Genomic DNA, 22,840 nt, shown 5'->3' with positions numbered 1-22,840 from the left:
CCCTAAAAAAGATTTCATAAATTTGATGAATTAAATTAAAATGTTCTGGCTAGGCTTAATATTGATTATAAAAAAGCTTATTTTGGAACTACAATACAGTTGTAGATGTTTTCACATACATAGATAATTAATTCTATCAGGGTCATAACTTTTTAATTTGGTTCCACTGTATTTCATCTATCCATTTTTGTGAACCCACTTAGTACCTTTTGGAGTCCTGGGATTGCTGGAGCCTATCCTAACTAGTGTTGGGCAAAGGCGGGGTTCATCCTGGACAGGTAGCCAGTCTGTTGCAGGGAACTACTGTCCTAAGACCTGTAAAAATTATGAATATGTATGTAGGATTTGACCTAATGATTGACATCAGACTTAAGAATTAGAATTATTTTATCTCTCAAAGACTTGTTTGTTTGTCAGATTCATTCAAACGGACTATAGAATAATACTTTTGTTGAAAAAACACAAAAAAACAGTATATGAAAATGAGCTGAAAGAAGTGAACTTTCAGTCAATCAACTCGTGCAGTAAAATATTTATTTCACATCTTTTAGTTTTTCTTTCACATTCTTTGTTTTGGTTTCACATTCTTTGACATTCACTTTCCTTAACATTCACATTCCTTTTAGTTAGCATTTCACATTTTTTCCAAGTTAGCATTTCGCATTCCTCAAGTAAGCATTGCACATTCCTCCAAGTTAACATTTCACATTCCTCCAAGTTAACATTTCACGTTCCACTTAGTTCACAATTCACATTCCTTTATAATTGGCATTTCACATTCTTTTAGTTTTGGCATAAGACTCCGTGCAATTCCATGAGACAAATTTCCATAAACTTTTGGGTAATAACTACCCCTAACGGAGCTCACAGGTGGAAGCTGGGGAGGAGGGTGGGGCGAAGAACGCAGTGCTGCAGTAAAGAAGGATGAACAGCTTATACACCTGGACTTAAATAGGACACTGCACAGGTGAGTTGATTGACTGACCCGCCCTAGGAGAGTGACCTAAGTCAGTGTTTTTCAACCAATGGCCAAGTGTGCCGTGGGAAATTGCCCTCATTAACTGATCTAAAAACATTTCCCATCTCCAGGATTTTAGCTCTCTGTTCATCCAAACAGGCCCTGATAAAACACTGAGGAGTTAGGAATATAAAAGATCGTAAAATACCTTTTCTTTGCGTTTATTTTATTTTATTAAAGACATTTTGATAAGAATGACGTTACCACGATTCAGCTGCACCTTCGGCTGTATTTTGGAAAAGTCCCGTGTTGGGGGGGTTAATCACATGTCATCGGTCTGACCAATCAGAAGTGGTTAAAGTCTTCACTTCCTTGTCCCGATTTAGCTCGTAAAGTCGCTCAGTTCTAACAAAAATACCAGCTAAAGCTCGTCTTTAGCGGTGTAGCTTTCCACAGAATCCGGTATCAGACCGTGGAACAAGTGAACAAAACAATGAAGCTCCGAAAACCGATCTTCGGCCGTTTTATGCACTATATTTCCCATGATGCATTGGGTTGTGAGAGTGACAGCGCAAAAGGAGATCTGTTGTTAAACGTCTTGAAACTAACGAACACACATCAAACTGTTTTTAAATCTTCTAACTTAACTTTTATTGCATCTTTTAGAAAAAAACAGCTGCAGTTTCCAGCTTTTTCTGTAACAATTATCTCAAAAATGCATGTGAGAATGTGCAGGGGCTGTAGATCAATACAGACTATGAGTTTCTCCTTTTTTTTAATTTTTGGATGCTGGTGTGCCGCGGGATTTTTTTTAAGGTTAAAGTGTGCCGTGGCTCAGAAAAGGTTGAAAAACACTGACCTAAGTAACCGCCTGCTTGAGATTGACTGCCCGAAATGCTCCCAAGGTCGCTCACTTCTATTTGATTTTTTTTATCATTATTTCATTTCATTTCATTTAACTATGTGAAGTAAAGTAAGGTTTTGTGTCAGGAAACGTCCTTCCTTCTTCTCTTAATGTTTTTGCATCAAAAGAGATCATCCAGTTTGGGTCAGGATTTGAACTGGCTTTGCCATCCCTACAGTTTAGTGAGACTTCTGTCATTATAATTGTTTGTGATTAAAGGTGATGTGTGTCAAATATAACCTTATCAATATGCTCAACATAAACCCTATAGTTTCCTTGTCAGATTAAAACATCCAGACAATTGAGCGTACAATGAAGATAACCTATTTACCAAAGTCCCCATTTTTTGTAGGTTGGATGCTGTGAGGCTAATAATGACTCACAGTATGAGTCACGCACAACAAACCGCTGAAAATTGTGACTTTCATTAGCTTCAGCCCATCCCTGCCTTTTTGTGGCAGAGTATGTAAAGGAGGCCTGCAGGAGCTCAGAGCTGAAGCTTTTTCTCAGTAATGGTTAAGCCTATCCTCACGGGGAGCCGGTTTAGCTCGTGCTGGTTTGCGGCGCCTTCCGTCCGTGAAACCGGGGTTCGACTCCGGGCTGCTCCCTGTTCCCTTCTCTACCCCTGTGCCGGTTCCAAGCCCGGTTTGAGAAGGTTGCGTCAGGAAGGGCATCCGGCGTAAAACATTGCCAAGTTTACCATGCGACTTGTTCGCTGTGGCGACCCCTGATGGGAGAAGCCGAAAGAGGTAGAAGGTTAAGCCTATCCTCAATGGCAGCAGTCAAGTCCATTGCTGGCACTCCACATTTTGTATTCATGAGATGAGCAAAAGACCTAAAAAGAGAATGAAGGGCACAACTGGAGGAGAAAAGAGAACAGAGAGGACTCATCAACACCCTCTGAGCTTCAAAGAGCAACCAACTGTCATAGCAAGTGAGACGATCACCCTTCCCTGCGAGTTCCTGATCAATGAACCAGTGGATCAGTGATGACCTTCGAACTTTAGTTAAACAAAAAGTGCAGCTAGAATGTAAAAGACTTTGGTGACAAAAAGTGCTTGATTTATAGGTTCTACATCAAAATTCTATCTGGTAATTGCATTATAAAATTTTACATTTAAAATTAAAAAGACAAATGTTTGCTCTGTTGCTTTGTCGAAGGACTTTTTATTTAGCTTTTGACTGCCAGTGTTATGTCCAAAAAAATTGCAGAAAGGACAGTTACCATATTTTTTAGACAAAATGGGACGATAAAATGGTTTCTTTTTCTCAAAAATAAAGAGTGCATCTTAAGTCTTAGTCAGAACTGACTGCGCCGCCAGGGACTCAAACCCTGCAGGGCCAGACGTGTCCCCCTGCTAAAGCTGGTACATGTGGAGGCCCGTCTAAATTTTGCTAGAGAGCATTTGGATGATCCAGAAGAGGATTGGGAGAATGTCCTATGGTCTCTACTAGTCGTGTTGGGAGGAGAAAGAACGATAAGTTGCATCCAAAGAACACCATACCTACTGTAATGCATGGGGGTGGAAACATCATGCTTTGGGGCTGTTTTTCGGCACAGGGACTTGGACAACTGATCCGTGAAAAGGAAAGAATGAATGAGAAAGTGTATCGTTAGATTTTGGGTAAAAACATCCAAGAATCTTTGGAGTTGAATGTCTGTGTTGCCCAGCGACAGCCCCAAAACACTTCACTGCTCTAGAGGAGATCTGCGAGGAGGAATGGGCCAAAATACCACCAACAGTTTGTGAAAACTTTCAGAAAATGTTTGACTGCTCTCATTGCCAACAAAGCCACATAACAAAGTATTGAGTTGAACTTTTGTAAACGACCAAATATTTAAATACTCCACCATAATTTACAAATAAATTCTTTAAAAATTCGACAATTTAATTTTCTGGATTTTTTTTCTCCTTTTGTCTCTCATAGTTGAGGTTTACCTATGATGAAAAGTACAGGTCATCTTTTTAAGTGGGAGAACTTGGACAATTAGTGGCTGAATACATACTTTTTTGCCCCACTGTCTCAGCAATGTTCCTCGTCTGCCACTTCAGGCACTTTAAATTAGTGTCGATCCACAATAATCTAAAGCCTGCATGAGTTTATGCAGAACTCTGGACGGTTGGAGGTTTCAAGGGTGGTGTTGGCCTACGGTCCTTACAAGATGAGTATGTTGGAGGGAAACAAGTCCTTTGGAAAGACCTGTGCAAAACAAATGAATTTTGCCTGAGCAAATGTCATGAATGGAAGCTCAAAGAGAAATCCAACCTGCATGTGACCTAACTGTGTGTGCTTGCGTGTGTGTGTTTGTGTATTTTGTTGGTGGCAAGAAAGGGGGTATTTATCATAAAACACCAGGACTGTTTTTCCTCTATGCAGCACAGAGTAATCCCGCCTGGAGCAGCAACCAAGATTACAAATAACACACAGCAGCGCACACATCCTGCTTCAGCCACATACACACCTGCACACATATGCACTTTGAAAATATGTACACCATCCTGGGGGTAGGAAGGGGGGGTTGCTGCAATGGGGTCCACTTGGTCTGCAGAGTAAGAGATGCCTGGTGGTCATAGGAAGCTTCAGCCTGACAGTAAAAACACACAGTCTGTTCCAGCTGCAGAACAACCAAACAATGGGCTCTTCTTTATTTAACAATGATTAGTTTGCTCACTTATACTGAGCTCTTAAGTTTTATTACAAAATAGGCTCTGTTTTTAATTAGCATTATAAAGTAAATATTACATTTTTATGGAAGGTTTTGGTGTCTAAACCTAAATCTGAAGTTACCGCTGCCTGGAAATCATGCATCCTGTTAATACAAGAGACTCTTTGGTTTTTGGAAATAAATAAATTTTTTTACGAATCCATGTTGTTGGAGAAAAAATACTTGAAAGACTTAGAGGTAAAACAGCACTTTGAACATTAATAACATTTTTACAATTTATGAATTTAGAAACATTCGGTTGAAGTGCTAGTAAATGTATGTTTGAGATTATTTGACGCATCTTGACAGATCCACTGGCGTGGTCGGCGTCCTGAGGGGGCGGCATGTCACTAGTCTTTGCATGTGGATGACTATGACGAGAGGTTCTGTGGTGTTATTTGTGATGAAGGACATCTGCATGTGGACGATATCTTATTGAATGTGATGGCAGAATAAACCAAATGAGGATAAAACCACCATTCTGAACATTAGGAATGTTTGAAACGGTTTTTTTATGACTAAAAAGCATCGGCCATTTAGCTTTTTATGAACAGTAACGTGAAAATGGTCTGGCCTGGCCGGAAGCAAAAACAAAGATCGGTTCTGAAGCTGAACAATGATCCTATTTGGAAGACAAGTTCAGCTATATGTTAAACTAGTTTTTTCTGCTAGCTGTGGCTCTATAGCAGCTCACAGGGTTGCTTAGCAACATCAGTCATCACTCTCACATGGTTTATAACTGTTTAGGCAGCCGTTTCCCTTACTTTAAATTCAAATTGTATGGTAACAAAAGCCAGCGATTACAGCAGACAAATTTTCCTATGAAGATGCTTTACTGACAGCAAAAACTCAATGCAGGAAACTATAATGGAATATCTTTCCATTTCAATACATATCACTATATTTTCATGGGTGAAAGCCTGAAATCAAAAAGAAACCAAGAAAATGTATATAAACAAATGTATAAAAAGATAGGACAAGACTAAGTTCTACCAAAAAATCTACATTTCTTAAATTCTGTCTTTAATTTTCAAGCCATACTTAGTCCATCCCACCAAAACCCTTTTTGAGAAAGTTGAGATCTGTGTTGACTAAAACACTTTTATCTACTTTTCCCACATTGTGTAACAGTTGTGGGTTTTAATTTGAGGCCACTGCATCTGCCATCTACCAATACTAATGATTTTATCCGGTGTTGGTGCCAAACCGGTTCTTTTGAAATGGTTCTGATACTTAAACTGTTCTTGAATTGGTTCTTCAAAAAGGGAGAAAAAACTGCCATTTTGTTCAGAAACATTTAAATGTGATGAAACAGCGTGACATCACGAAAAAGAGAACTCGAGTGTGTCTAAGATGCTCTATTTCACACATGCTATAGTAGACGCGTTTTTCACTTCTCATCGGCACGATATCGGTCTTTTTTCTAAGCATTCAACACGTCACTCTGCTGAATTTGCTGTGAAGTTCAGACAACCGTTTGCTTGTTTAGCATTTTGCCCGAAGCTCCGCACTAAGAGCTCACCCAATGTTGTAAAGGTAAAATGATTGGAAAGAATTGTACAGCAAAACTGATTAAAAAAAATACAAGTGATTATACAAGTGATGGTCATTTTCAGAACTAGGCACAGAAATCCATGTTCTTATGTGTTACTGCTAGTACCGTATGTGTCTGTAACTCTACCAAGTTGGTAAAGACTTTTTTAGTAGCCATCCTTTACCAATGGCGACAATTTAACCCTTTAACTTTAGCTCTGGCATTGATTGAATTATTTGCTTTGAATTATTGTAACTCTTCAACAGTTTGCTCACTTGGGAAAATTCCAACAGATTCTGACGCTGAGGAAAAGCTTTGCCCTGATATTAAACATTTTACTGTAGTAGTATGTTTACATAAGTAAGGTAAACCAACTGTTTCCGACGCAGAGAAAAAGCAGCTTTTTTCAGCTGCAGAATCGGCTGGAGTTGTGTATATGTCAGTGGTCAAAGATTTATGGTGATGCGACAAGAGCATCGGTCATTTCCTGTAGTCTGGGACATCTCCAATATTGAAGAGTTAAAAAAATAAAGGCGTCAAGAACAAAAAAAATACTTTAGTCTAAGGAATTTAGATTTTTTAAAAAGAAATTACGTATAATTATCAATTCTTTTTTCCAAATTATTGGTTATTATGACAAAACAATAACCTGGAACAGACTCCATTGGTCTTGTAAATGGGTCATTGCAAAACCTTCAATAAATTAAAATAACAGCCAAACTTTATTAGCAATGAACTGAATTTACACTTTGTTTTATAAATGTATTGACAAATGCTTGATCTGCAATACAAAATGTTTAGGTACGTTTGTTCCTGTATTTACCATGTTTTTTCGGCTGTTTTGGGGTGTTCTTCTGCAAATTGGCGATAAAGGAAGCACACTTCTAATGTGCCAGCGCCTGGGAGGTGTCTTTACTTTTAACTCCTAAGTTTCTGAGGGATGCTTGCTTTAGTAAAAAAATATTCCCATTCACTTACTTAGACTTCGAAAATTGACAGTTTCACCCCATTATCTCGAGGATATGACTTAATCCAAACCATTTCAACTGAATTTGTTAAAACCGCAGTTCTGTCGGGTTTCTCACCCTCGCCTGCAGGTCGGTTCTGGAGCTCGGGGTCATTCTGAGCGGCGACTCAGCATGCGCTCAGTAGAGGACATGAGGTGAGCTGAAGTTATTCATCATTAGAAGGTGAATAATCCACAGATGTGGAACAGCTGGAAGCTTTGACTGCACCTTGACCTGTAAAAACTGAGGCACCCTCTGGTGAAGGACAGCACCACCTGTTGCACTAAAATGGGAAGAGAACGAAGGTGGAGCCTCCTGATTTCTGCTAAATCTTCTGTTTGGCTGTTGTAGCAGTTATCTCTGAGTCGGAGCTCGAATTCCTTTCAGCGCTTAATGGAGGACTTTGTATCTTCTCCTTTTACATTCACTTGACTTGCAATAGAGCATTCAGGTCATTCTCTACAATTAACGGTTTCCTTGCTTTTTTTAATTGTCTGACTGATTGTAGAAATCAGTAAATTTCACATTTGCTGTGATTTCTGCTTCTTCCTTCTCCTCTGTTCTGCTCCGTGTCTCAGCGTTTCCTCTGCAGGTGCAGCTGTCTTTGGTGGAAGTGCACTTATGTAAGCCTGTTTGCTGCACCATGCAGTAAAGCCCACATTTGCAGCGATTGGTAATGCTACCACGCCGCCGCCTGAGCTGTGGTCTACATCCCCTTTCAGGTTCCATGACTAATGTCTCGCATGACTAGTGACGTGCACAGTGGAAGACTGTGGGCCATTGCTGTTTGGCCTCATAGAGTCCTAGTGCTACAAAATGCACATTACCACTATTTTTTTCTCTTATTGGATTAAGATTTCAGAAACAAAGGCTTACAAATGTAAATAAACTGTTTTTATTAATGTTTCTATCCATGCTCATCTGGATCTCAAAAAGGTTTTGAACTTGCTAAATTTGTTGTAAAACAAAAGATTTTTATTTTATTGGTGCTTAAGCCAGGATGAAGACCATTTGGAGCAGTTTTTCGTAGAGGGATAATTTCTTGGAAAGTGGTCCTATAATTAAACCATTTAAAGACTAAATGACAAAAACTTAAGGGAAACGTGGCTTCAGTAGGCATGTTGTAGAGATCATGACAGCGTCGTTAAAAACAGGACATCCTAGCGCAGTCTAACTAAGGGGAAATCCAGAGTGAAGCCAATTCCTTTTTATTACATTAACACAGTAAAATTACTGACGCATGCTAAGATGAGGCATGCTCTTTGAACTGTTGTAAGTCTTCAACCGTTTGTACAATTAACGTAACTCCAAGGGATTCTGTTGTGGAAAAAAGCGGTTTCTGCTGCACAAAACTGAAATTCTCCATGTCAGAATCAGCTGATTTATGTTGAATATGTAAACACTTTACTATTGTAAAGTGGTGCATATCAAAGCTGCCTTTCTCTGCTTGAGGATGACGTTAATTGCATAATTGGTTGAAAAGTTACGGTAATTCAAAGGATGTCAACACTGAAGCTAAAGCTTCAGTGGTTAAAAAAGGTTTAAAGAAAATCGCAAAGCTAGCATAGAAAAGATTTTTGAAGAAAACGGCCAGATGTTTGGCTATTAGGTAGTACTCAGCAACTGTCAATCACAGAGGTGGTGGTATGATGATGTGGGTTTTTGTCAGACTCACTGGGCAGTTTGTTTACCCTGTAGTCCGTCTCATTACACCAGGCTAATTTGAATCTCACTTGGACTGGAATGTCAAAAAAACAGGTGAAATTGTACGATGACGGTCTGAACACAGAGCTTTTCCTTTATTTATCCAGAAAAAAATGGTTAATAAAATGTTGTTATTTGCAAGGAGGACTTGGCCCTAAAGCAGGGGTTTTCAATGTTTTTGTAGCAGAGGGCCAAATTAAAAACTCGACATTAGACTGAGGGCCAAATTTGGTCATAAAAAAAAAGGATAAACAGAAAAAGTTGTTTTAAAAACTTTAATGACCAAGTATCATTTGTACAGTTAACCAGACCCTCCAGATGTTTTCCCGGAGGTTGCTGTCCAGATCTTCTACTCGTCTAGCTATTGTATCATTTGACAGACTTATTTCTTCAAACTATTTCTTTTTTCTTTGGACAAACAATGTCAGCTACTTTCAGCACACGTTCTTTTTACAAACTCCCGTCACTTAAAGGCTAGCTACGCCGGGCCATTTCCAAAGCCACGACGTAGCTTCTGTCACAGCTTCACTGGATTTAGCCATTTTTTGTAAACAACTGATGTGCAGCATAGCATCGTTGTAGTTGTTGGAGCCTTTTGTTGTGCTCCTCGCCAATGAATTTGTCAATATTTATGATTTACAGTGACGATTTATATTGAATATTTTGAGCACTGCATTTACCTGCTTGCAAATCAGCCACATGACTTTATCCAGCCCATGAGATACAGCAAAGTAAGCATTTGTCCATTTGCTTTTTGTAGTAATAGATCTTTAGAGTCAAAGTAGAAAAAATTGAAATCAGGTGTTTTTCAACCTAAATGATGGTCAGGGAATGTAAATCAAATAAAACTTCCCTTTAAATGCAGGCAACATTTGTTCTTTTTTAGCTAAAGGTTTATTTTTAAATTTACATGATTAATTGATGGAAGCTTAACGTTGGAAAGTTTTTAACCTGTTTTATATTTTTCGTTCCCCTCTTAGGTTATATATTTTATAGTGTTCTGGTTTGAAAAACAGTCAAATATTCCTTCTTTTTTTTCAACATTTAACTGACATTTTCTTTTTGTTCTAGGGTTTGTTTGTATTGTGAATTCTGTAATTAGTAAGTTTTCGTCTTAGATATAGATGAGCATTTAATAGTCGACGGTACCTGGATCAGGATTAAATTCAAACCACATACTCAAACCTGACAAATTAACATAAGACAGAAAAAGAGATAAAAGCACAATGTTCTCAGTTGTCCAATTAAATCTGTTTTTTTCTTTTTTTTTAGTGAGCTTATGTTAAGTAAAGATTGTCATTGTTATGCAAGTCACACAAAAACTCCGACTAATGTGGCTCCTTTTTTAGCTCACCCTCCTAAGATTTGTGTTGTTTTCTTGTAAAAATATGAGAGATAAATGGAAGCTTCGTTCTTGTAAAAATCTATTTAATCTTTTTATTAAAAAGGTATGTTTCTATCAAAGTGGGTCTGATTGCTCTGGACAAGTCACTCCAAAAAAAAACTACAAGGACCACAAATCTTTGCCAATAAATGAGGCAATAAACACAATAATTACCTTTGACTTTTCCCATTAGTTATTGTTGAAAAAACGCTTTAATCTATTGAGGTCCATTGTTTTTGCCTGTGTAATGATGCAGTGACACGTGTGCGTAAATTGCTGTCTAGTGCTGCCCGTGATTTAGGATCTCAGACAACAGTTGAAGAGCAGCCAGAAGAATTGTGTGGCTAAAAATGTCCTCTGGAGTCCTTCTATTTATTTTCGCTTAGAACAGAAAAAACATTGTTGTTGAAACACACCGCACTCACCGTTTCTGTAAAGCCTGTGTCCAAGTTCAGTGCTCGACAATCGCCTGTAGTCTTGTTTGTTATTTATGTTGTTGTTTGTTGCTAAGGAGTTAGATTTCCATACCGTTCTGCAGCTTTTATTGTTCACATAGAGTGCACTCTAATCTGACTTTTTGATTACTGTCTGACGTCTGCAGTAAATTTAACACGTCAATTAATATCTTTTAGGGAAACAGATGAGCGGCTGAATGGCTCGGTTGGCTGAGTGTAGGACTGGCGCATGGGAAACCAGTGTTCATGTTGTGGCGACCCCTGAAGCGATTTGCTGAAAGGTGAACAACAACCTTTAAGAGAAATAGATGATAAAATGCCAAGTGTATTTCGTGGGTCATTTTAATAATCAATAAAATTGATCAACTTGGAGAAAATGAAAGTAAACACACAAATTTGTTATTGTTACTTTGAAACAACAACCATTGATAGATAGATAGATGACTTTATTAATCCCACAATGGGGAAATTTCATTTCTGTGGCAGCAACACGACATTCAGAAATAATCTATATAATATAACATCAATAAAGGACATCACAAATGACATTTATATTAGATAATTAAAAATATTACTAAAATTATTATGAAAAATTATTATCAAAAATGAGATTCTTATTAAATAAAGAAATAAATATTAAATATTAAATAAATACAGCTGCAAAAGTGTAAAAAACATGCGGTCTGCAAAACATGTAAACTGTAAAAAAACATTACAAATTTTTTCAAAATACAGAAATGAAGTTCACACCAAAAACAAAAACAAACAACTGTTCAGGAACAAAAAACAATTTAAAATTGAAAAACAACAACTACAACAAAAGTAAATGAATCTATGACTAAACAGAAAAACACCCCTGGGACCGTGGAGTGTCACTGTAACACGGTGTTGTACAGTCTGATGGCTGTGGGGAGGAATGACCTGCGGTAGCGCTCCTTCTTACACTGAGGGTGCAACAGTCTTGTGCTGAAGGAGCTGGTCAGCGCCTCTACAGTTTTGTGCAGGGGGTGGGAGGGGTTATCCATGATGGATGTCAGCTTAGCTAACATCCTCCTGTCCGCCACCTCCTCGATGGACTCAAGTGTGCAGCCCAGGACAGAGCCGGCCCTCCTAACCAGTTTGTTAAGCCTCTTCAAGTCTCTGCCTGCACTGCCCCCCGCCCAGCACACAACTCCATAAAGGACCACTGAGGCCACCACAGTGTCGTAAAAGGTCCTCAGCAGCTGTCTGCACACGCCAAAGGACCTCAGTCTCCTCAGCAGGTGAAGGCGACTCTGGCCCCTCCTGTACAGAGCATCCGTGTTGTTGGACCAGTCCAGTCTGTTGTTCAGGTGAACACCCAGATATTTAAATGTGTCCACGACCTCAATGTCTGAACCCTGGATGTTCACCGGTGACTGTGATGGTGAGGACCTCTTGAAGTCCAGGATCAGCTCCTTTGTCTTGCTGGTGTTAAGCAGCAGGTGGTTAACTTCACACCAGCTAACAAAGTCAGTGATGACCCCCCTGTACTCCTGCTCATCCCCCCCTGATACACAGCCCACAATGGCACTGTCGTCTGAGAACTTCTGCAGATGACAGTGGTGGGAGTCGTAGGTGAAGTCTGATGTGTACAGGGTAAACAGGAATGGGGAGAGCACAGTCCCTTGAGGTGCCTATACAATATATATATATATATATTGTATATATTGTATATATATATTGTATTTATATATATATATATACAATATATATATATATATATATATACAATATATATATATTGTATATATATATACAATATATATATATATTGTGTATATATATATATATATATATATATATATATATTGTGTATATATATATATATATATATATATATATATATATATATATATATATATATATATATATATATATATATATATATATATTGTGCCTATACAATTGTAAAGTCAGTCTAGGACAGGGGTGCTCATTACGTCGATCACGATCGACCGGTCGATCTTCAAGATCATGAGTGTAGATCGCAGGTCAGCAAAAATAAATAACCAAAAAAAAAAGTACTTCTAAAAAATCCACCAGCCAATCAAAATCCTCACTGAGAATACGGGACATGATTGATATGCAGAACGGCCAATCAGACATCTTCTGAAACATACCTCACTGCACATGCGTGTTTAAATTCACTGAGAGCAAATTCTGTCTGTCATCAGAAAGTCGCTTTCTGTCCCGCGGCACGTCAAGTCCCCGGCAGAAAACCACTCCGGCCCGCTGGAGTGTTTATTGAAGCCGCCCTCATGTTTCCTCCTGCTATCGCCTCTGCAGTTCTGGCCCGATAAATACAAGCTCAGTAAGGAGGCGTTTTTTTTCCGTGGCATGCGCTTCGTACGCAGCCATCAGCGCCTTTGAAGTGCTATGATGCTCCCCGCATTGCATGGTTTACAGCAGAGCATGACATACGATGGTCGCTGCTTTCTGTCTTTGTAATAGAATCTGTTAATACAAAAGGTATCTTTGTGTAATCTTACTGTGTAGTTTTTAATCATCAGTACATAAACAACAATGTACAAATAAACATGTAACTCATAAAAAAACATCTACTAATAATAAATGTTAGTAAATAGTAAAATACTACTTACTAATAGTATTTAAATACATATAAAATATATATATATATATATATATATATATATATATATATATATATATCCATCCATCCATCCATCCATCTTCCTCCGCTTATCCGGGACCGGGTCGCGGGGGCAGCAGACTGAGCAGAGATGCCCAGACTTCCCTCACCCCAGCCACTTCCTCCAGCTCCTCTGGGGGGACCCCGAGACGTTCCCAGGCCAGCCGAGAGACGTAGTCTCTCAGCGTGTCCTGGGTCTTCCCCGGGGCCTCCGCCCAGTGGGACATGCCCGAAACACCTCTCCAGGGAGGCGTCCAGGAGGCATCCGAACTAGATGCCCGAGCCACCTCAACTGGCTCCTTTCGATGTGGAGGAGAAGCGGTTCTACTCCGAGCTCTCCGCGGGTGACCGAGCTTCTCACCCTATCTCTAAGGGAGCGCCCAGCCACCCTGCGGAGGAAGCTCATTTCAGCCGCTTGTATTCGGGACCTCGTTCTTTCGGTCATGACCCATAGCTCATGACCATAGGTGAGTACTGGAACGTAGATCGACCGGTAAATTGAGAGCTTTGCTTTTCGGCTCAGCTCTCTCTTCACCACGACGGACCGATAGAGCGACCGCATAACTACGGACGCTGCTCCGATCCGCCTGTCAATCTCACGCTCCGATCTTCCCTCACTCGTGAACAAGACCCCAAGGTATTTAAACTCCTCCACCTGGGGCAAGGACACTCCACCGACCGAGAGATGGCAAACTACCTTTATATATATATACACCTGCACAAAGGTGGATCTTCAAGACATTGTCGACTCAAAAGTAGCTCACATGCCAAAAAATTGTGAGCCCCCCTGGTCTAGGACATGCAGCTATTAGCTTACCTGTTTGTTTCTAGGAAATCTCTGGGAGGCTTTTCTCCATGCACACCTATTCCACAGGATTTACGGGGGACTCCTCTTGTTGTTTGCCTATTGTATAGGGGTCACTGGGACACTCCTTGACGCTTGTTTATTCCAAAAGAGTCTCTGGAAAGCCCCTCATCTTGCTTTTCTATTCCCTATGTGGTCTCCGGCACGCTCCTCAGTGATGGCGGTGATGGAGTAGTGAACGCTACCTTATTGTACAAGTTGGTACAAACATCCAAACCATTTTCGGATGGTGAACTTGTGGAAAATGCTGCAGAAGTCTTGTGCCCCAAAAAGCAGTCGAGCTTTGCCAATATGAGTCCGCCAAGGATTACGATTACAGATACAACATCTCTGAGGAGAGCAAATGAATAAATCTAGTAATTTATCGCATTTTCAGTCGCTATTGATGAAAGCACCGACATGACAGATATATACAGCTGTACATATGTATTAGAGGTGTTGAAGAGACCGTCACAGCAGAGTTTCTGGAGTTGATGGACACAGCAACAGCTGATGACATAGTCAGCTCTGTAGTTACTGCGCTGGACGATATTGGAGTAAACGGGTCACGTGACATCAGTCTGGTGGCGCCCCATCAAAGGTCAGGAAAAGGCAGGTGTTGCCTTAGAATTCAGGCAGAAACCAGGAAAAGATTCTTGGACATTTCATTGTCTTTTGCACTCTTGAATGACGGTAAATGTGTTTCTGCACAGGTTTTGAATCCTGATATTGATGGATGGGTGAAGTTTTAGGAGACAAAGGAGGTTAACTCCAAGTTCTGGTTATGTTCACAAATGTTTGAATGTTTAATTTAGTTTAATTTTTCATTGATTTGCACATTTATGTTTTAGGCAGGGAGTTTCATTTTTTTCCGTAGGCCCTCTTGAGTTTATTATTGGGATTGCTTCACTGTCAGATGTAAAATACTCAGCCTGTATAAAAATGAATAAACCTTTATTTTTTAAAGTGAAATGCATTTTATTTGAGATCCATTGGCCTCTGTGAATGAATGTGGAATAATAAGAGATTAGGCTACCATGTTGGGTTGAGGCATTTTTTTCCAACTGAGAAAAAAACAAACCAAAAATTAAGCTGTTATTTTGCTTTTCTGTAACTGGTCCGGCCCACTTGAGACCAGACGGGTTAAATGTGGCCCCCAAACCAAGATGAGTTTTTCACCCTTGTTCTAAAGGAAACTCTGGGAAGCTCCTCATCTTGCTTGTCTATTCCAAAATAGTGTCTGGGACTCTCTACTTGCTTGTTTATTCTAAAGGACTTTCTGGAAACTCATCGTCTTACTAATCAGCTCTGAGGGGTTTGTAGCACAGTCTTCTTCTATGTTGCCATTGTGATAGTAGTTATTTTTTTTTAGTTATCTCTTCTTTCTGGCTTCAGAAGGGCCTGGTTGAATGGGTGTTCAAAGTTGTCCTCAGTCTGCATTCTCTGAGGGAATAAGGTCCGTGCCTGCAGCGGTTGACTCCACAGACCGGATTCTGCCCATGTGCTTTGTTTCATTTTGTCTGCTCACAAATGAAATGTCCTGGAATGTCACTTCAGGAAAGACAAACCCAAAAAATGCTTAAAATAACAAGATGTGGGGAAAGCTTTTACATAGCTGTGATTCCATAAGAACATTTAGCTGCTTCAGCGGTTTGTGTTAGCACAGACATTCAAAGGGTTCATTCAAACACACAAATCAGTTTATTTTCGATTTCCGTTTTTAATTTGTGACCACATGCAGCACAAGTGCTAAATGCTGCTACTCACCGCTACTGATGCCCAGGAGGGATCGATTCAATTATCATGGAAATATTCGGCTCGTTCTGATGAAATAATAGAATGTGGCTCTATGCAGAATAATGTGGCTGCATGCAGATGGGAACGATTTCCATCATGGGTAAAATGATCTGCTCTTTTTCTGGTAAGACACACAAGAAAAGTAGACCTCTGTAACTGTGTTCTGCTGCCTCTGAATGTGCTTTTAAAAAGAGACTGATGGTTTTTTAAAGCTTTAGAGAGAACAAAACTAATGTCAAGTGAATTTTATGTTTTATTTTAATATGTGAATGTCTCCAGACTCCATTTTGATATTTTGTTATGGGGATACATTCAAGAAAAGCATGAGATTTAGGGCTTATAGTAGGTCATAAGCTCAAATGAATGAATACAATTCCAGTTGAAGGAATAGCTTTGAAATCGAGCTTTGATGACCCCCGGTCAGAATGAAACTGAAACAGAATCAAACCTTAAAGCCATTTACAAAGCGTGAGTGCAACTTTAATCCAACTGAACTCTAGGTTTTCATTATTAGCTTCTATTGATTTAAATGATGGGATGTAGGAATTTCCCCCTCAACGACGGATTCAAAGACAGACTCGAACACAGATGATGAAAACACGTTGTCCCAACAGCGGTGGAACAACCGGGCCTGTCGCCCCCTCATGTGAGCAGGAAAAACCAACTGCAGGGATCCCCATCTGTTCCACAGTTCCTGTCATGGCAGGAATCCATCTCAAACACTGCATTTGGAAAGCTGTGCAGTGTGTGAAGAGGAGTTGCACTCCCAGGTTCTTGTTCTGTCAACATCCTTCATCACACACTGGAACCATAACAACGTTTGGCTTCTTAGGATCTTCTGTTATCAGACACGGACGTAACGGACATTTGTGACATCTGCGTCTGCTGATGTGCTCATACAGTTAACATGAATGTTTTGACACTGCTTCAACTTTAGGATCAATTTTTGATTTATAGAATGGTGTGGTGCTGCAGTTTGAAGTTTTATGGTCCAACTGTATGAGTGTATCTTTTGCTCCTCGTGCCGTCAGGCAATACAACTCTCTGGCCGAGCGTCAAAGAAAAAATTGCTTTTAATTTTAACGATTGATTTTGTTTTACATTTATTTATTTATTATTATTTTTAATCTAATCCATTGATTTTTCTGGTTTTTTTTTTAATCCATTGATTTTCAACCATTGACCTTTATTGTTTTTCATGTGTGTGTTTTTAAATGTGAGTTTGTGTGTTTTTGATGATGTCAGCAGATGGCCATTTTTAAAATTTCCTCATGGATTATCAAAGAATCTGTCTGTCCGTCCGTCCGTCCGTCTGTCTGTCTATCTAATGGTGTCTGTTAAAGATGGCAGGACAGAAACTGCTTTTAAAAAAAAACTTGTTTTCTCTGATTCCTTTGCTGCTGCTTTTCAGAGTGTGCATGTGGGAGAACATGCACTGTAGAGATATGGATAAGAGATGCTTAACCCTCAGAGATTGACCATAAGTGTGTTCAAATACAACCCTGTTTATTTGTCAGTATGAGTTCCCTTAACTAATCAAAGACCAATTTCTGAATATTAATTGGCTTTGAGTTATTGGAGGAAAACACACTCTTTAGTGACATGGATAAAGGAAAGGTTAGGGTTAGGGTTAGGTTGACCCCAGGTGTATTCCACAACTCAAAACAAAAATGCTTTAATTCTGTATTTTCTCTCCTATAAAAATGATTATAATCAGGTTCAAAGCGTTTTTCTTTGAACGGCTTTTAGCTCCCCAAATTCTTTAAAGACCGGTTTAAGACCACTTCTGGGCTTTCAGTCATGGCAGGAACATATTTTAAATAAGAAATCACTCTTGTCGGTTAGAAATCCTTTTCTTATTGCTGTCCGGACTTCATTTGTAAATAGCGGATGTGAAGGAGATCATGGGAAAATGTCGCAGACCACATATTTTTCCTTTTAGGCTTTGACTGACTTTCTTTTGTTCTTTTTTTCTTGCTGTAAAATCACATTTACCTTATTGTCAAATGTCTTTGCAGCAGCAGTTTAGTTCATTGACTGTGAATCTAAACAACTATAAACACATTTGGTGTTGATTTCAACTTGAACTGACCATGTAGGTTCTATTTATTGGTGTTTTGGACAAACCTTTGTCGTTTATTTTGTTGTTTCTGTCTCGATTCTGGCACAAATGGATAAGAAAGTGACGGATCTTGTCATCCAGCTGGAAAATGGTTAATTTTCCCATCTTTCATAAATGCTGAGTGACTCAATTGGACATTTTTGCATCTGAAAGATTGCCAGAATACATTTCAGTAAGTCAGTCAAAGCATTTAGCACCAGAGACAGCTCCTCTGCCATGAAGCCACTGAGGAGTTGCTGCTTCAGGCACTAACTCTTCTTGAAATAGCTCACCCATTACCCTGAAGCTACAAAAAATACCTTTAAAATGTTTCCATTTACGTGAACGTGGGTGCTGAAGAGAAAAGGCAAAACAATTCATTTGTTTATCTCATTTTCTAGTTTAATGTGTCATTTTATGCACTGCCATGGGACGGTGGTCATTTTATTTTCTATTGATTTCTATGCTAATTATGTCCAAACAGTGGTGTGTTCGTGGAGCCAGAGTGGAGAAGTGAGGAGTGCGTGCACACATATGAACTCACATCGGAAACAGAACAGTTCTTCCAACGTCACGCAGAGCAGAAGGCTGGAGAACTCTGGGAAAGCTTTGCTCTGAAGCAGCTCCATTCAAATCCTGCAGACATACTGAAATACATGCACATGCTAGGGAGACCGTTTGATGAGCTTCTCTCTAATCAATGACTCATTACTCCATTCAGTCAAATCAAATCAGTTTCTTCAACCATTTGCTGCATTTTCTTTAGAAATAATCATTTAGGAGCCCGTGTTAATCAATCTGCAGATTATTTTCCTGATTATAAAAGCCTTTAACTGGAAAAATGTTCATTTCAAGGAGAGTTTCAGTCTGAAGTGATCTTTAATTACAAAGGTATAGTATTGATTCATGAAATCCTTTGAGAAGTTTCCTTTTAATTCCATGTTTAGATTTTCTGCAGCAGAAAACAGAAGAACAGTTGTCTTTTTATTGCAAACATGACACGTTTTTTTAAGACCCATTCAGATGTAAATGGTGTTTTTAACATGTTCTTGTGGCATTTTTTAACATGATATGAAGACAATTAAGCTTAGAAAATTGCATTTGAGTATTTGTCAGGAACTGGTGGTGGAGGACCCAAAATGCAGGAGAGCAGGCTTGGTGACAGGAAATAAAACATTTAATAAACACACTGAAACATGACAAAACTATGGGGAGAAACAAACCGGTGACACAACAGAGCAGATCTGACAAAGATGAGCAGAGACCAAGACACTTAAATAGGCTGAGGGTAAATAACTGAACTGCAGACGGCTGTGAATCATGAACCTGAAACTGGAGTGACTGACAAAAAGAAAACCAAGAACAGAACAAAACCACAGAATCCTTACAGTATGTGTTTATTCAAATCAATGTGAATCAGGAACAGAAAAAAAGATCGTATTCTTTCCGCTGAGCGGGTCACAACTTCCTGCTCTGCTCCATTCTCATCATTCACTCGTAGACACATAGATCCATGAAGCTCCGTGTTTTCCTGGTCTGAGCTGGTATGTGGCTAAAACCTGTACGGCTGGAAAGCGCCAGTACTGCTCGCCATTTTTTTTGCACAGATAACGCTGGATTGGGGGAGTGAGGAACTGTAAGCTAGCAGGAGAGAGTGTAAAAGGAGAACTCTCGGTTTTGGGCGACAGGAGGGGGGGGGGGGGGGGGGGGGGTTGTTGCTCTGCGACCCACAACTGAGACCACTGGGAACGCCTCGAAAATGGATCAAAAGATGATTGAAGATTGGACCTAAAAATGCTAAATGTTTCTTCTCCTTAAAACATTAGTTATGCAGAAAAGCAGAAACGTTTGTTTTCCATCAATTATTCCGGAGTTGAAAGAAACGGAATAAAAACTTTGTGACTCAGAATCAGACATACTGAGGGATTTTCAGAGATGCAGCTCAAATGATAAAACATGTAATTCCTGATTATTTGGGGGGGGGGGGGGGGGGGGGGGGAACAGTGAAATCCATCAATGTCTCCATGAACTGACAGGACTTCAGCAGATCTATGGCCGTGTCACTCAGCCACTTCGTACATTTTGTGAATATTCCACGTATGAAATTTGTTTTTTTTTTTTTTTGACACATGGGTGATATAGTCATACGTGTTTCTGGTGTTCATCAGTCAACCATGTGCACAGATGTCAGTAGAGGGTTTCGGCTGACGGTGAATTCAGTTTTGATTAATTCCAAATGTTTGGTTGACTGAGAATTATGCAGTTTACGTGTATTTTACGTACGCAATTATTACGTAAATCCTACAGTTTTTTTTCCACATTTGTGACTTTTAACAGATGTCTAACGGACTTTTCAGGCATGTACCTGAAAAGTGGTTTATTCAAACTTCCTCCGTGGTTTTAACGTTGTTCATTTATGAATCATGGAAAAGTTTCACCTAAAAACTAAACATTTTCTCACTTTTCCACCAATTTTCATCCGTGCAAGATGCGAAAAATGTACGTAGTGGCTGTGGGACACGACCTTAAGAAAGGATGCACTTCTTCTTCATGGTTCTGGAGGAACGTTTTTGAAATCATTTTGGTCTGCAGAGGCTTTGCAGGTCAGCTTTGTTCACCGTCACCCCCCTCAGGTCCGCCGACTCCACCTGGAGCAGAACCTGAGCTGAGCGCAGCTTCGGGACTTTAACTGTTTCGCCCCGGAGAGAGTCTGGGTAGAAACCTGGATGAGTTCCACTTGAACTTTTGGGGTTTATGTTAAGTGAAAAATATCTAGTACCGATATTTTTGCGCTTTGATTTGATTATTTTTTAAGTGACAGTGAAGCTGCTCTGAAAGGATCCGAAATTAACCGTCCACACAGATTTGCGCGTAAATAATCTTCCAAACGAGGAGGATTTGCAGATTTTCGGCACGTGCAGCAGACCCGACGAGAGTCAACAGGGGGGGCATAAGTCAGAGGTTCCGGCGGTGCCGAAGTTTTGGTTCTGGAGGAGCTGCGGGACTTTCCGGGTCTGCTCGGCTGCAGCGCTGCGCTCCGGCCGGAAGGCGCATGTGTGCGCTGTTATTCTGCCCTAATGCGAGTTGAGCCGCATCCAGACGCACTGGCCGCCGCTGACTGATGCCCCCCCTGTTCCGCCTCCTCCTCCTCTTCTGCCTCCCCTCCCTGCTCTTCTTGGTGGTGTTGTGCGCAAAATCTCTACCGCCGGACGGACGGACGCAGTTTGACGGCACAACCGAGTGGCACTGCGGGAGAGATCACAGGAAAACCCAGCAGACATGGATGTTTAACCGCCTCTGGATCTTATTTTTTCTTTCAAATGTCTTTATTTCTTTAGTATTTTTGTGTGATGCTGCTCTTGCCCCCGGGGTGTTAATTAAAGCTGCTCGATGCCTCTCATCAGTTTATAACCGAAACAAAATGAGGATTTCTTCCCGCCTTTGGATCCTGTTGATGTTCTCGGGCTTTGGGGGGCTGACGATGGGAGCTTTCCCGAGCAGCGTGCAGATCGGTGAGTGAGGCTGCGGATGAACGGACCTGTGGACGTCCTGTGACGTGTAACACTCCGCAAAAGTGCCGGATTTCCCTACTTTATTCTCCGTCCTCGCGCGCTCCTTGGGAGCCCGAGCGTGCAAAACGCGCGCGCCTAATGCGCTTTGTGTTTGCGGGCTGCATGTGCGTCCCCGCGCGCCCCGCCACTGCAGCAGATCACAGCAGCAAAATGTGTGCGTGTTCCCCGCGCGGGCTGGCTGTGCGCGAACACCGTGGCAGACCCGCGGCTCCTGGAGCTGCATTAATAGCCGCGCGCGCTCGCAGCCTCGGGCTGCCCTCCTCTTTCCACGCTTCCATCCACCAACTTCTTCTCTTCTGCATGAAGGGAAGTCATGCTTTTCATTTGGACCAGTCAGATGATTTAAAAGTGAACCCCTGGTACCCCCCCCCCCCCTCCATCATCATCATCATCATCATCCACACTTCAGATGAGCTGATCCATCATGGAGAGGGTCATTCCAGGAAAATCTGGACTGAGAAGCAGCATTTTCCTGCTGTCACTTTCTGCAGGTTTACCCTCCACTGAACCCCCACTGCCAGCAGAGTCCAGGCACATCACAGCCAGTCAGGCTGATGAAAAATGACAAGCTGTTCAAATGATTCTCCTTGTCCTTTTACATCAGTGTGATACTCAAATCCCCAGGCTTTTACGGGGTGGGGGTCAGAGGTTAGGGTCGGTTACCAAAAATCACACCTGGAACCGAGGGCATTTGGGTTGGGCGGGGCTTTAAACCTCTAAAGCTGCTTTGTCAATATGTTTGCTTTTTTCAAGGGTTAAATATATATTCATATATATATATTTCCTACTTATAGTTGACCTAAAATAGTTTTAATTGGGAGATGTCATTCTGTCATCGTGACCTCAGGGGGTGTAAACATACATGTCACTGTTTCTTCACTCGACAGACTTTATTTAATTGTTTCGAGCAGCCACCACCGAGCTCCACGAGCCGCAGGGACGCCAAACATCTCCCCAATCAACACTTGTCACTTTCAGATATTTGTCACTGACGAATTAATTCTTATTAGCAGCGGGGAAATGCTGTGCACACATGCATGCAGCTCTGGAGGAAATGCATGTTTCAATGCACTCCAAACATGCTCCAGTTTGTCATCTAGAGACTAAAAGTCCTTCCATCCACTTTTTTCCAGTTCATCCGTCTGAGCAGAAACTTCAAAGTTAGAAAAACTTTGTTTAGTTTTTGTAATCCATGGGGGGGG

The 22,840-nt window shown here is 40.6% G+C and overlaps 1 protein-coding gene across 5 annotated transcripts in view; it reads left to right on the top strand.

The window, feature by feature from the left end:
- Positions 1 to 21,079: 21,079 nt before the first annotated feature.
- The window catches only part of LOC101175340 (glutamate receptor 4), a 187,031-nt gene continuing 185,270 nt past the window's right edge, over positions 21,080 to 22,840 (top strand). For 2 of the 5 annotated variants that reach the window (XR_002874660.2, XM_023962863.2), the window contains exon 1: positions 21,082 to 21,578. Coding sequence is in view for 3 of the 5 variants with exons in the window: in XM_023962863.2 (XP_023818631.1) it covers positions 21,188 to 21,578 (391 nt within the window). In the remaining 2 variants the exon portion in view is untranslated. Of the gene's footprint in view, positions 21,579 to 22,840 lie in introns of all 5 variants that reach the window. The other 3 variants (XR_002874661.2, XM_023962862.2, XM_023962861.2) reach the window with 3 other exon arrangements.

This window comes from Oryzias latipes, chromosome 14 (assembly GCF_053564925.1).
Source record: "Oryzias latipes strain Hd-rR chromosome 14, Olatipes_Hd-rR_3.1".
Lineage (NCBI taxonomy): Eukaryota > Metazoa > Chordata > Actinopteri > Beloniformes > Adrianichthyidae > Oryzias > Oryzias latipes.
Note: the sequence above shows the minus strand (reverse complement) of the source record. Positions and strands in the feature narration are given on the sequence as shown.